This window comes from Erinaceus europaeus, chromosome 16 (genome assembly GCF_950295315.1).
Source record: "Erinaceus europaeus chromosome 16, mEriEur2.1, whole genome shotgun sequence".
In the NCBI taxonomy this organism is placed as follows: Eukaryota; Metazoa; Chordata; class Mammalia; order Eulipotyphla; family Erinaceidae; genus Erinaceus; species Erinaceus europaeus.
Genome location: NC_080177.1, coordinates 71053254 through 71065873, shown reverse-complemented (window position 1 = coordinate 71065873; position 12620 = coordinate 71053254). Strand labels below are relative to the sequence as shown.

At 44.7% G+C, this 12620-nt stretch overlaps 1 protein-coding gene and 1 non-coding gene across 2 annotated transcripts; both read right to left on the bottom strand.

Annotated features, from left to right (window-relative positions):
• Nucleotides 1-1779: 1779 nt before the first annotated feature.
• On the bottom strand, nt 1780-1910 carry LOC132533629 (small nucleolar RNA SNORA70). Its single transcript, XR_009545487.1, has one exon. It is a non-coding gene; the product is annotated as a small nucleolar RNA SNORA70 (small nucleolar RNA).
• Nucleotides 1911-3652: 1742 nt separating this feature from the next.
• Nucleotides 3653-12620, bottom strand: LOC103126069 (ribonuclease 8-like). The gene is made up of 2 exons (XM_007536935.3): nt 12146-12620; nt 3653-4648 (listed from the first exon to the last, which is right to left on the bottom strand). The coding sequence occupies exon 2, from the start codon at nt 4641-4643 to the stop codon at nt 4176-4178; it is 468 nt and encodes a 155-aa protein (XP_007536997.1). The 5' UTR covers nt 4644-4648; nt 12146-12620; the 3' UTR covers nt 3653-4175.

The window sequence follows — 12620 nt, the reverse complement described above, 5'->3', positions numbered from 1 at the left end:
TTTTAAAAAAATATAAATTTATTTATTTATTTATTCCCTTTTGTTGTCCTTGTTTTATTGTTGTAGTTATTATTGTTGTTGTCATTGTTGGATAGGACAGAGAAATGGAGGGAGGAGGGGAAGACAGAGAGGGGGAGAGAAAGATAGACACCTGCAGACCTGCTTCACCGCCTGTGAAGCGACTCCCCTACAGGTGGAGAGCCGGGGGCTCCAACCAGGATCCTTAAGCCGGTCCTTGTGATTCGCACCACGTGCGCTTGACCCGCTGCCCTACCGCCCAACTCCTTATTGTTGTAGTTATTATTGTTGTTGTTGTCGTTGTTGGATAGGACAGAGAGAAATGGAGGAGGGGAAGATAGAGACGGGGAGAGAAAGATAGACACCTGCAGACCTGCTTCACCGCTTGTGAAGTGACCCACTTTCAGGTGGGGAGCCGGGGGCTGGAACCAGGATCCTTACACTGGTCCTTGAGCTTAGCGCCACATGCGCTTAACTCGCTGCGCTACAGCCTGACGCCCGGATTTCATATTTTATTATTTACTTGTTATTGGATAGAAACAGAGAGCAATTGAGAGGGGAGGGGGAGATAGAGAGGGAGAGAGACAGAGAAATTCCTGCAGCCCTGCTTCACCACTCATGAAGCTTTCCCCCCTGCAAATGGGGTCCAGGGGCTTGGACCCAAGTCCTTGCCCACTGTAATGTGTGCACTTAACCAGATGTGCCACCACCTGACCCCTCTATATTTTATTGCAATAAGAGATAGACGTATAAAGAAAGATACAGACAGAGAGAGAGACAGAGACCAGAGCACTACTTCAGCTCTGGTTTATGGTGGTAATAGAGACTGAACATGGGACCACAGAGCCTCAGCCACGTGAGCTTTTTTTGCATGACTGTTACACAGTCTCCCCAGCCCAGGACATGGGCTTTAAATAATATTTATTTATTAACATGAGAGAGAGGCTGTGTTGCGGGGAGGAGAACAAGAATCAGAGCATCATTTTGCTACATGCAATCCCGGGGATCCAAGTCAGGACCTCATGTACCCAGGTTCAGCACTGCCCACTCCACCACTTCCCCAGTCCATGACAGGAAGTAGATAGATTAGGAAAGACAAAGGAAGGGCAGCTCCAAAGCTCTCATGAGTCCAGGCTGCCGCTTGTTCAGGGGGCTGTGATTACAGAGGCCTGTGTGTGACCCCACAGCCGTCTGGAATGAGGTGCCTTTCATCCACCCTGTCCTCAAACCCACCCACACTAAGCTTATCAAAGCTTCCTTCTTGAAGATGAGGATTTTCTTTCTTTTTTAATTTAATTAAATTAATTAATTTATTTATAAAAAGGAAATGTTGACAAAACCACAGGATAAGAGAGGAGCAACTTCACACAATTCCCACCACTAGAACTCTGTATCCCATCCCCTCCCTAGGTGAGGGTTTTCTGGTAGCTGGGGAGCTTGGACTTGGTTCTGTGAAGGGCCTGAATCACATATTCTGTTGGACACAACGATCTACTTAGTGTGGACCCTGGGCAACCTAGTCTGGGGCTATCCAAAGGTGCCATATATTTCTCTGGAGCATAAGGCTGGGGACAACAGGAGGGCAGACATGAAACGAATACCCAGTGGTCTGGGAGATGGTGCAGTGGATAAAGCATTGGACTCCTAAGCGCGAGGTATTGAGCTCAGTCCTTAGCAGCACATGTACCAGACTGATGTCTGATTCTTTCTCTCCTATCTTTCTAATTAATAAATTACAAAATAAGAGTGCCCAGTGGGGAAGGCTGTCAGCAAGGCCCCTTGGGGTCATGCAGACAAGCAACAGACTGCGGACACTCCCCGGAAGGCTGCTGTTTACTGCGCAGGCAGGCTGGGCCCGTGGGGACTGAGCATGTCAGCTGAAACAGCTGCCGCTGAGTGGTCTTAGCTTAGCTGATCTTTTTTTTTTTTTTAATTTTTAAAAAATATTTATTTTCTCTTTTGTTGCCCTTGTTGCTTTTTTAAAAAAATTGTTGTTGTTATTAGTTGTTGCTGTTGATGTCATCGTTGTTAGATAGGACAGAGAGAAATGGAGAGAGGGGGGAAAGACAGAGAGGAGGAGAGAAAGAGGGACAACTGCAGACCTGCTTCACCACCTGTGAAGCAGACTCCCCTGCAGGTGGGGAGCCGGGGGCTCAAACTGGGATCCTTATGCTGGTCCTTGCACTTGGTGCCACGTGCGCTTAACCCGCTGTGCTACCGCCCGACTCCCAGGTTAGCTGATCTTAGCAACAGCAGGAGCAGCAGCAACTTTTTTTTTAAAATTTTTTATTTAAGAAAGGATTAATGAACAAAAACATAAGTAGGAGGGGTACAACTCCACACAATTCCCACTACCCAATCTCCATAACCCACCCCCAAGCAGCAACATTTGACCTTATTTTCTGTTTTTCTTTTTAACCTTTTCTAGTTAATTCTTTTATTATATTTTATCAAATAATTGAATTTTATCAAATTATTTTTATCAAATTATTGCAGTAGATTGCATCTCAAACTTACCATTCACAGCATTGTTAGAGATGCTCTCCTTAGTGCTTTCAGATCAAGACTGATGTTAACCAGATCAAGATTCTTGGAATGTGGGGCCCGGTGGTGGTGCACTTGGTTGAGTGCACATGTTACTATGCACAAGGATCCAGGTTCAAGTCCCCAGCCCCCATCTGCTGGGGAAAGTTTTTTTTTTAAAAGATTTTATTTATTTATTAATGAGAAAGAGAAAGATAGGAGGAGAGAGAGAAAGAACCAGACATCACTCTGGTACATGTGCTGCTGGGGATCAAACCCAGGACCTCATGCTTGAGAGTCCAAATCCTTATCTACTGTGCCACCTCCCGGACCACCACCTGGGGACAGTTTCATACAACTGCATCTCTCTCCCTCTCCCTCTCCCTCCCTCTCTCTCTCTCTACCTCTTTCCCTTTCCCCTTGCAATTTCTTTCTTTCCTGTCAAATTAAAATAAATATATATTTTTTGAAATATTATTGGTATGCCCTGATAGTGAAATTCTCAAAGAAAGGAAACACTTCTTAGAAGTCAGAAGTTTCTGGGGGCTGGGCAGTGGTACAGCGGGGTAAGTGCACATGGAGCAAAGCACAAGGGCCGGTGTAAGGATCCCGGTTCGTGCCCCCAGCTCCCCACCTTCAGGGGGTCGCTTTGTAAGTGGGAAAGCAGGTCTGCAGATCTCGATTTCTTTTTGTCCTATCCAACAACATCAACAGCTATGATGACAATAACAATAGTAACTACAACAAGCGCAACAACAAAGGCAAAAAAATGGAAAAAAAATGGCCTCCAGGAGCAGTAGATTCGTAGTGCAGGCACCGAGCCGCAGAGATAACCCTGGAGGCAAAAAGAAAACAAAGTCAGAAGTTTCTGCTCCAGGTTGCACCAATGAGGAATGAGGTCAGGTCTTGAGCCTGAATAAAGAGTTAGACTGCAAATCTGACATCCTGGGGCTCAGAGATGGGACCCCCAGGCATGTCTCAAATCAACCTTTTCAGAGTCCTGCCCTCTCTTTGACCATAGGGCAGCGAAGCGGCTGCCACCCACACATGTGACAGGCTTTCCCTGAATAATACCACACACTCAGTCAGAAAAAGCAAAGGCTTTTTTTTTTTTTTTTTAAGTAAAGGCTTTTATTGCAGGAAAATAAGACACATTCTTTTGCCTAACAGCCCAGGTTCTCCTGCCCTCCTTCCTCTGGTAATCTCCCCTACCCAGGATTCTCCTGGACTGGCCAATCATTGCCCTCCAAAGGCCCTGACCTTAGCTTCCATTTCTAATTGTATATTCTTTTCAGTTGAGATGCTCTCATTCCCCAACCTGCACCAGCCAATGCTAAAAAGTCCTTAGCACCTGAAGGGCCTCATGGTATCATGTGTTGAAAGCAACATCATCTGGAGCCTCAGTGAACCCCCACACCCCTAAAGAATCTTAAGAGTACCACCAGGAGCTGTGGATTCATTATGCAAGCACTGAACCCCAGCAATAACCCTGGTAGAAAAAAAAAGGATTAAGTGGAGTGAAGCTGGGTGTGTGGGAGTGAACTGGTATTTGTTAAAGTAAGGATTCGTAAATCAAGGAAACAAGAGCTCAAGAGAGAATGCAGCATTAGGAGTTCGGGGGACGGGGCTGGGCATTATATAATTTCATCCAAGTGCACGGGAACCAGCTCATAGTCCTGATCATCCTTCACTGTGGGAGGCTCACAGGCCACGATGAAGTACGCATCCATTTGCTTCTCCTTGTACCTGCAGTCTGGGTACTTCCCCGAGGTGTGGCGGCAGTCAGTCAAGGGCACTGGGTTCAGGCTCTGGTGACAGTTCTCCCGGCCATTCTTGCAGACTATATTGGGGGTCTGACAGGCGGTGGCCACACTGGAGAAGGGCTCATGCAGGAAGGAGTTGCGGTTCTTGCAGTGTCTGGTGTACTTGTTGATGGCATGCATGGCAGCGTTGCAGCTCTGGGGGTCTAGCTGGATATGCTGAGTTTCAAACCACTGAGCAGAGGTCATGTTTTTGGGCTTGGCACTGACGGAGGCCACAGCCAGCCACAGTCCCAGCAGCAGGAGTGGCAGCAGGTGGAAGATTGTTCTGGTTGGTGTCATCCCTCCTAAAGGAAATGGTGGAACAGAGGCAGGGGTACGTGGGTGAGTAGGTCCCCATGAGGTGGGGAAGCCTGGTTAACCATTCTAAGAATGTTTTCTTTCTTTCTTTCTTTCTTTCTTTCTTTCTTTCTTTCTTTCTTTCTTCCTTCTTTCCTTTCTTTCTTTCTTTCTTTCTCTCTTCCTTTCTCTCTTTCTTTTTCCTTTTTTCCCTCCAGGGTTATTGCTGGGGCTTGATGCTGGCACTACAAATCCACCACTTATGGTGCCCATTTTTTCCCATTTTATTTCACAGGAAAGAGAGAAATTGAGAGAGGAGGAGGAGGACATAGAGAGGGAAAAAGATATCTGCAGACCTGCTTCACTGCTTGTAAAGCATCCTCTCTACAGGTGAGGAGCTGGGGGCGCTAGCCCAGATCCTTGCTTGGGTACTATGTGCTTCTAACCAGGTGTGCCACTGCCTGGCCCCTAGAATCTTATTTTTTAAAGAATTTAAAAAAAATTTTAAATTATCTTTTTATTGTATAGAGACAGTCAGAAATTGAGAGGGTGGGGGGAGATAGAGAGAGAAAGAAAGAGAGAGAGCGAGAGAGAGAAGGAAAGAGAGAGAGAGAGAAAGAGAAACACTTGCAGCCCTGCTTCGCCACTTGCAGGGCTTTTCCCCTGCAGGTGGGGACCGGGGGCTCGAACTGGGGTCCTTGCACATTGTAACATGTGTGCTCAACCAGGTGTGCCACCACCTGGCCCCTAAAATTTTTAAAAATTATCTTTATTTATTGGATAGAGACAATCAATAATTGAGAGGGTAGGGAGAGATAGAGAGGGTGAGAGACAGAGAGACACCTGAAACATTGCTTCACCATTCACAAACTTCCCTCCTGCAGGTGGGGACTGAGGGGCTTGAACCTTGCGCATTGGCCTCGTCCTTGGGTGCGTCACCACCTGGCCCCAAGAATTATTTGTTTTTACTTATTTAATTTTTTATATTTATCGATTTTTCCCTTTCGTTGCCATTGTTTTTTACTGTTGTTGTTATTATTGTTGTTATTTTCTTTCGTTGTTGGATAGGACAGAGAGAAATGGAGAGAGGAGGGGAAGACAGGGAGGGGGAGAGAAAGACAGACACCTGCAGACCTGCTCCACCGCTTGTGAAGTGACTCCCCTGCAGGTGGGGATGGGGGGGGCTTGAATTGGGATCCTTACGCTGGTCCTTGTGCTTCGTGCCACCTGCGCTCAATGCACTATGCTACCGCCGACTCCCTGTTTTTATTTATTAATGAGCATCACTCTGGCAGATGTGATGGTGGGGACTGAACTCAGGACCTCATGCTTAGAGTCTAACACTTTATGTACTGTGGAGACAGTGTGCACCATTCTCAGCCATCTCGTGGGCAGCACCTCCTGATAAGTTTAAACTCTAAGTGAGTTCTTTTAGGCTTCCAACAGTCTCAGATACTTAAGAATACCCCTGGTATTTAAAATATTCAGTTCCAGAAGATATGACCAATAAATACTTACACTCTTTATCCCTTATGATAGCTTTGAGATAAAATATTTCCCCCACCCCCACCCCACAGAGTGTTCCTCAGCTTTGGCTTTTAGTGGTTACAGAGATTGAACCTGGGACTTCTGGTATCCCAGGCATGAAAGTCTGTTGCATTAAAGATAGTGCTATTTCCCCAGCCTGACACATGACACTAAAACAAAGCAAAATACAAACAAACCAAGGCTAAAGAAGTAGCTGACAGGCTAGGCCAGGAATGTGGTCCAGGCTTGAGCCCCAGGACCAAGTGGAAAATACTGTCAGGTGCTGTGATGCCCTGACCCACTCTTTCAGTGACTGAAAAAGGGACTCTGAGTGGCGTGAAGTCGCAGATGTGTGAGGCTTCAGTTCTACAAAACAAGCAGACAAACAGAACAAAACAAAAAAGAAAAAAAAAATGAAGGAAAATTGCCCGCAATTACACAGCTAGAGTGTAATAAAAAACCATAAAGGATGTTAATCAAGGCTTCTTGGCATCCAAAGTGTTTTCTTTCTCGCTCCCATGTTTCTTTTTTTGAAATTCTGAGAAGGTAGAACTGGGGGGAGGGATATAGAATCATGGTTATATATAAGACTTAATTTTTTTCAAGTTTTTTTTTCAAGTATTTATTTCTTTCCTTTTGTTGCCCTTGTTGTTTTACTGATGTTGTCATTGTTGGATAACACAGAGAAATGGAGAGAGGAGGGGAAGACAGAGAGGGGGAGAGAAAGACAGACACCTGCAGACCTGCTTCACCGCCTGTGAAGCGACTCCCCTGCAGGTGGGGAGCCGGGGGCTCGAACCGGGATCCTTATGTCAGTCCTTACGCTTTGCATTACCTGCGCTTAACCTGCTGCGCTACAGCCTGACTCCCTGCATAAGACTTTCATACCTAAAACTCAGGAGGTTTAATTCCTCAGCACCACCATAAACCAGACTTTAACAGTGCTGTGGTAAAAATAAACAAACAGAAAACAACAACAACAACAACAACAAAACAAGGAAAACAAACAAAACCCTGATCTTGGAAGAAAACTTTGCCAAAGTTCTAGCCTAGGTTAATCTGGGAGTTCCTGAAAGCATTGACGTTGAGATTGGGTAGTCAGGCTAACTCCCCTCTGTGCCACAGTATTTTCTCACTAAAACCAGTAAAACAGACACCTGCAGAAAGGGACTCAGTCACTGCCTCAGCTGGTAAAGCAGCGGGTTTAGCTGGGCTCCCTCCGTGGTCCTGTTTTTGCTGTGTTGGAGAAAGTCTTGGTGTTACAGAGGATCAGAACTGAAAGAGACCTTAGAGAGATGTGAGTTTCTGTCCAAGGCCACCAAGTGAGTGGCGGAGCAAGCACTAGGAATTTCAACTTCCTTCTCACCTCCTTGGTCTAGTACCCAGCTGAAAAAGGAAGGAGAAATTATAGCTCATAGAGGCCGAGTGGATGAGTGTATTGCTATGATTTGGGGTGGTACACAAACATTGTCTTTTAGTAATTCTCCTTTAATCTTACTGGTAGCATTCAGGAGAAAAATCTATTGGAGCAAGAAAGTAAAAAAAAAAAAATTTTTTTTTTGTTGTTATTTCCTCTTTTCAGTTAAGACAACAAATCTCAAGCTCAGTCTTCACCTGAAAACAGTATTTGGAAAGAAATTGTAGAAATCAAGGGGGTCAGGCGGTAGTGTAGCGCGTTAAGCGCACGTGGCGCAAAGCACAAGGACTGGCTCTCAAGAAATTCTAGAAATCAGTGGCTGTAGAGCTTGCTCGGTAGGCAGAGAGCAGGACTACATACGTGGAGCCCCAGCTTCAAGCCTAGCTCCAGGTTTGAGGCATATACCAAGTGGTGCTATGGTTTTCCTCTTTTGTAAAATAAATATTTTTTTAATTGGATGGTCATTTATTATTTATTTATTTTCTGCCTCCAGGGTTATCACTGGAGCTCGGTGTCTACACTATGAATCCACTGCTCCCGGAGGCCATTTTTCCTATTTTGTTGCCCTTGTTGTTACTGTTGCCATGCTGTTGATGTTATTGCTGTTGTTGGATAGGCCAGAGAGAAATAGAGGAGGGGAAGACAGAAAGACACCTGCAGACCTGCTTCACCGCTTGCGAAGTGCTCCCCCTGCAGGTGGGCTGCTGGGGACGCCAGTCCTTGTGCTTCCTGCTATATGTGCTTAACCCACTGTGCTACTGCCCAGTCCCTGGCCACTCATTATTTCTATTGAATATTTTATTTATGTATTATTGGATAGAGACAGAGAAAAATTGAGAAGGGAGGAGGAGAATGAGAGAGAGAGAGAGAGAGAGAGAGAGAGAGAGACCTGCAGCTGTATTTCACCACTTGTGAAGCTTTCCCCTTGCAGGTAGGGACCAGGGGCTTGAACCTGGGTCTTTGTGTACTGTAATGTGTGTGCTTAACCGGGTGCACCACCACCTGTCCCCTTTGATTGAATATTTTTACTTCTATTAAGTGACACTCAGGAGACATATGGTGCAGTGTAGTTTCTTTTTCAAAGAATAATTTAAGTGAAACGAATATATTTGTAGTCAGTAACATATTTATTTATTTGCTTCGCTGGGCTTCACAGTCCCAAAACAAGAAGAGAGAGAGAGAGAGAGCAAGAAATAGAGACAGAAAGAGGGAAAGGGGCAGAGACTGCAGTTCTGAAGCTTCCACCAGTGCAGTGAGGACCAGCCTCAAACAGGTTGTGTGTATGGCAAAGCAAGCACACTATTCAGTTGAGCTATTTTGTCAGCCTTGTCAGTAAATTATAAACCTGGCAGTAAGTGATATTGCACTTACTGAGGGAGGAAGCAAATGGCTGAAGTTGGGGAACTTGCTCTGACTATAGCTTCTCAGGTCCATATCACTTTGGGGACCTACCCAGCCAGCATCTCCAGCTTTGGCATTTATATGAATTCATTGCCACTGAGACAAAATGCTCCTGAACTTAGCAAAAGTCACTGAGGGTGCTTTGATTTGCAAGCCACATGGGAAACACCTGAGATGTTTGTACCCCTACTTCCAAGGGTAGCCTGGTTTCCCAACAGAACTCCCCCATTTCACTGTGGAGACCCCCTTATCCATTCCTCTCCACAAAGCTAACAAAACGTCGGTGTTTGAACTCAGGAGAACATTATCCAGCCAGCAATTGACTTGGGCCCCAGGGAGCAAATACGTGTAGGTATTTGTCCAGGAAGTCATTTCTCTTTTGTAGGTCCTCACGGAAGCCTCTCCCATCCTCTCCTGTAGAGATGGAAGGATTGCAAGTAATTCATTAACAGTAACTGATCTGTCTCTGGGCTTTGTAGGGAGGGATGGTGGCAGCAGCCAAGGACTAGCATAGGAATTTCATGCTGATTAAGATGACTGACCACAAACTTTGCAAGTTCTGAATCCAGTTAAGTTGCAAACATGCCTTCTGTCAAGTACAGGATAACTCAGCTTTGACCAGGCTCCCCCCCACACACACACACACCCTAGAGGCCTTGGGAAGGCATTCTTTTGATTGTTTACTTGATCTTAGTCATTCACCTCATGTCTCTCCAAATGCCAGGGCCTGGTTGGTTTTCAAGGGCTTGCAATACTTGAGACTTAGAATATTGACTCCTGTGGCACGGGAGGTGGTGCAGTGGCTAAGGCACTTGACTCTCAAGCATGAAGTCCAGAGTTCAATCCCCGGCAACACATGTACCAGAGTGATGTCTGGTTCTTTCTCTCTCTCCTCCTATCTTTCTCATTAATAAATAAATAAAATATTAAAAAAAAGAATATTGGCTCCTACATAGGAAATGTCAACTATGAAAATCAATTTTCAATTAATTTCTTACCTTATGTCACAGTTACATAAGACTAATTTCATTTATTATTATTATTGCTATTTTTTTTTTATTGCCACCAGGGTTATTGCTGCAGTTTGGTTCCCACATGATGAAACCACTGTCCCTGGAGGCCATATTTTCCTTTCTTTTATTTGATGGGACAGAAAGAAATTAAGAGGGGAAGGGAAGATAGAAAGGGAGAGAGAGAAATAGACACTTAGATTTAAATCTCCTCCTATAACCTCCATGTTTTTTCTTAATCACAGATTCACTCAGCCCTTATGAGTAGCCTCTCCTACTTCTCTCTAAACACAAAGTATTCTAACAACCACCACCACCACCACCACCACCATCACTACCATCACCACCACCTCCTATCTGAACCAAGTTCTAATAGATATATCTTCCTTTTGGTCTCCTAGACATTTGTTCTTTTCAACTTTATTTCTGATTTCTTTCTTTCTCCTGAGAACTTTTCCTCAAATATTATCCACCCTTCAGAGCATAGTTTAGTCACAATCACATGCAGGAGCCTTCCTGTCCAGTGGAGCCCTGGGCTCAGTCCCTGCCACTGCATATGCCAGAATGATGCACTGCTTCTCTCTTTCCCAATATCTCATCAAACAAATATATTTCTTGGGGCTGGGGAGTGGTGCACCTGGTTGAGCGCACATGTTACAATGCACGAGGACCCAGGTTCGAGCACTTGTTCCCTACCTACAGGGGGGAAGCTTTGTGAGTGGTGAAGCAATGCTGCAAGTGTTTCTCTGTCTCTCTTCCTCTCTATCTCCCCTTTCTCTCTTGACTTCTGACTGTCTCTCTTAAATAAATAAAGGTAATTGAAAATATATTTCTTTGCTTTTTTTCTTTTCTTTTTTCTTCTTCCCCTAATCAGGGTTATTGCTAGGGATGAGTATCTACACCACAGATCCACCTCTCCCAGTGGCCAATTTTTCCTTTATTTTTGCTGATACAGTAAAATCAAGAAGGAAGGGAGAGACAGACAGACAGACAGGCGTGCGCGCGCGCGCACACACACACACACACACACACACACACACACACACACAGAAAGAGAGGGGGAGAGAGAGAGAAAGAGAAAGGGAGACACTTGAAACACTGCTTCACAGTTTATGAAGCTTCCCCCACTGCAGGTGGGGACCAGGAGCTTGCACTTGGGTCCTTGTGCCTGGCAGTGTGTATCTTCAACCAGGTGCACCACTACCTGGCCCAAAAGAAATATTACTTTGTCATTATTGGACTTCACTGCTCTGAGCCAACTTTTTCAGCCAACAAGAGAGACTAAGATAAAGATAAAGAGAAAAATACACCACAGCACTAAAGTTTTATCCATGTGATGGGGGCTGTATTTGAACCCAGATCATGCCATGTGATGTTGGGATTGAACCTGGGGCCTAGGCATCACAGGCACAAAATATGTTTGTGTAACCATTATGCTAGGTCTCTGTCCCTCTACAAAATTTTAAAAAGATTTATTGACATAAAGATGTCTTTTAAAAAATTATTTATTTATAAGATAGAGGCAGAGAGATTCAGAGGGAAGTGAGAGACAGAGAGAGAGAGACTCCTGCAGCATGGCTTCACCACTCAGGTAACCTTCCCCCTGCAGGGAGACTTGAACCTGGGTCTTGTGCACTGTAACATGTATGCTTGGATAAGAGCTTGAAGAAATCATGTTAAGTGAGATAAGTCAGAAACAAAAGGATGAATATGGGATGATCTCACTCATAGGCAAAAGTTGAAAAACAAGATCAGAAGGGAAAACACTAAGCAGAACTTGGACTGGAGTTGGTGTATTGCACCAAAATAAAAGATAATTTCAAGGCTCAGGTTTTGGGGCTCAGGTTTTGGAACATGATGGCAAAGGAGGACCTAGTGGGGGTTGAATTGTTATGTGGAAAACTGAGAAATGTTACACATGTACAAACTATTTTATTTTACTGTTTACTATAAACCATTAACCCCCCAATAAAGAAATTGAAAGAAAATAAAAAGAATGGTGACCTTGGGCTGGTGAAATATTCCACTTGGATACTGCACTGTTCTGTCATGTGTGTGAGCCTGGCTCCTATTGTATTGAGGAAACTTCAGTGCTGTGGTCTCTCATTCTCTCTCTGCTTCTATTAAAAGAAAAAAGAAAAGTGACTTACCCAAGACAAATTGTTTCAGTATGTCACAGGCACACCTGGAACACCAGCAAATCCTCTCTGTAGTGTTTCACGGAGGTCCCGAATAGCAGATGAGACGTAAGGACAAAGCTTTGTCTTACTGTGTGCCCTTATTTATACCTTCAACAGCCAATGGGATGGATGGTCCAGGGATATGCTTGACCAATTGCCCTCTAGTTCCTGGATGTTCTTGTTTTTGTTTTCATGTGACTGACACAATGTGAGCATTCAGGTGAAGGAGATGTGGTCCACAGGTGAGAATCAGCACTGTGAATGTGTCCGGATCATGTGCACCTAACATTCTTTTGGATAAACATGCTTTTTTCTTGCTTCCGGGAATCTGTCTATTGGTAGGTTGATTTTACAAATCATGGAGAGTGAGTTTGACCTTGGAAGATGTCTGTAGTCCACGTGGGACCATGAATAATACCATCATTGACTGGTTCAAGAAGCTGAA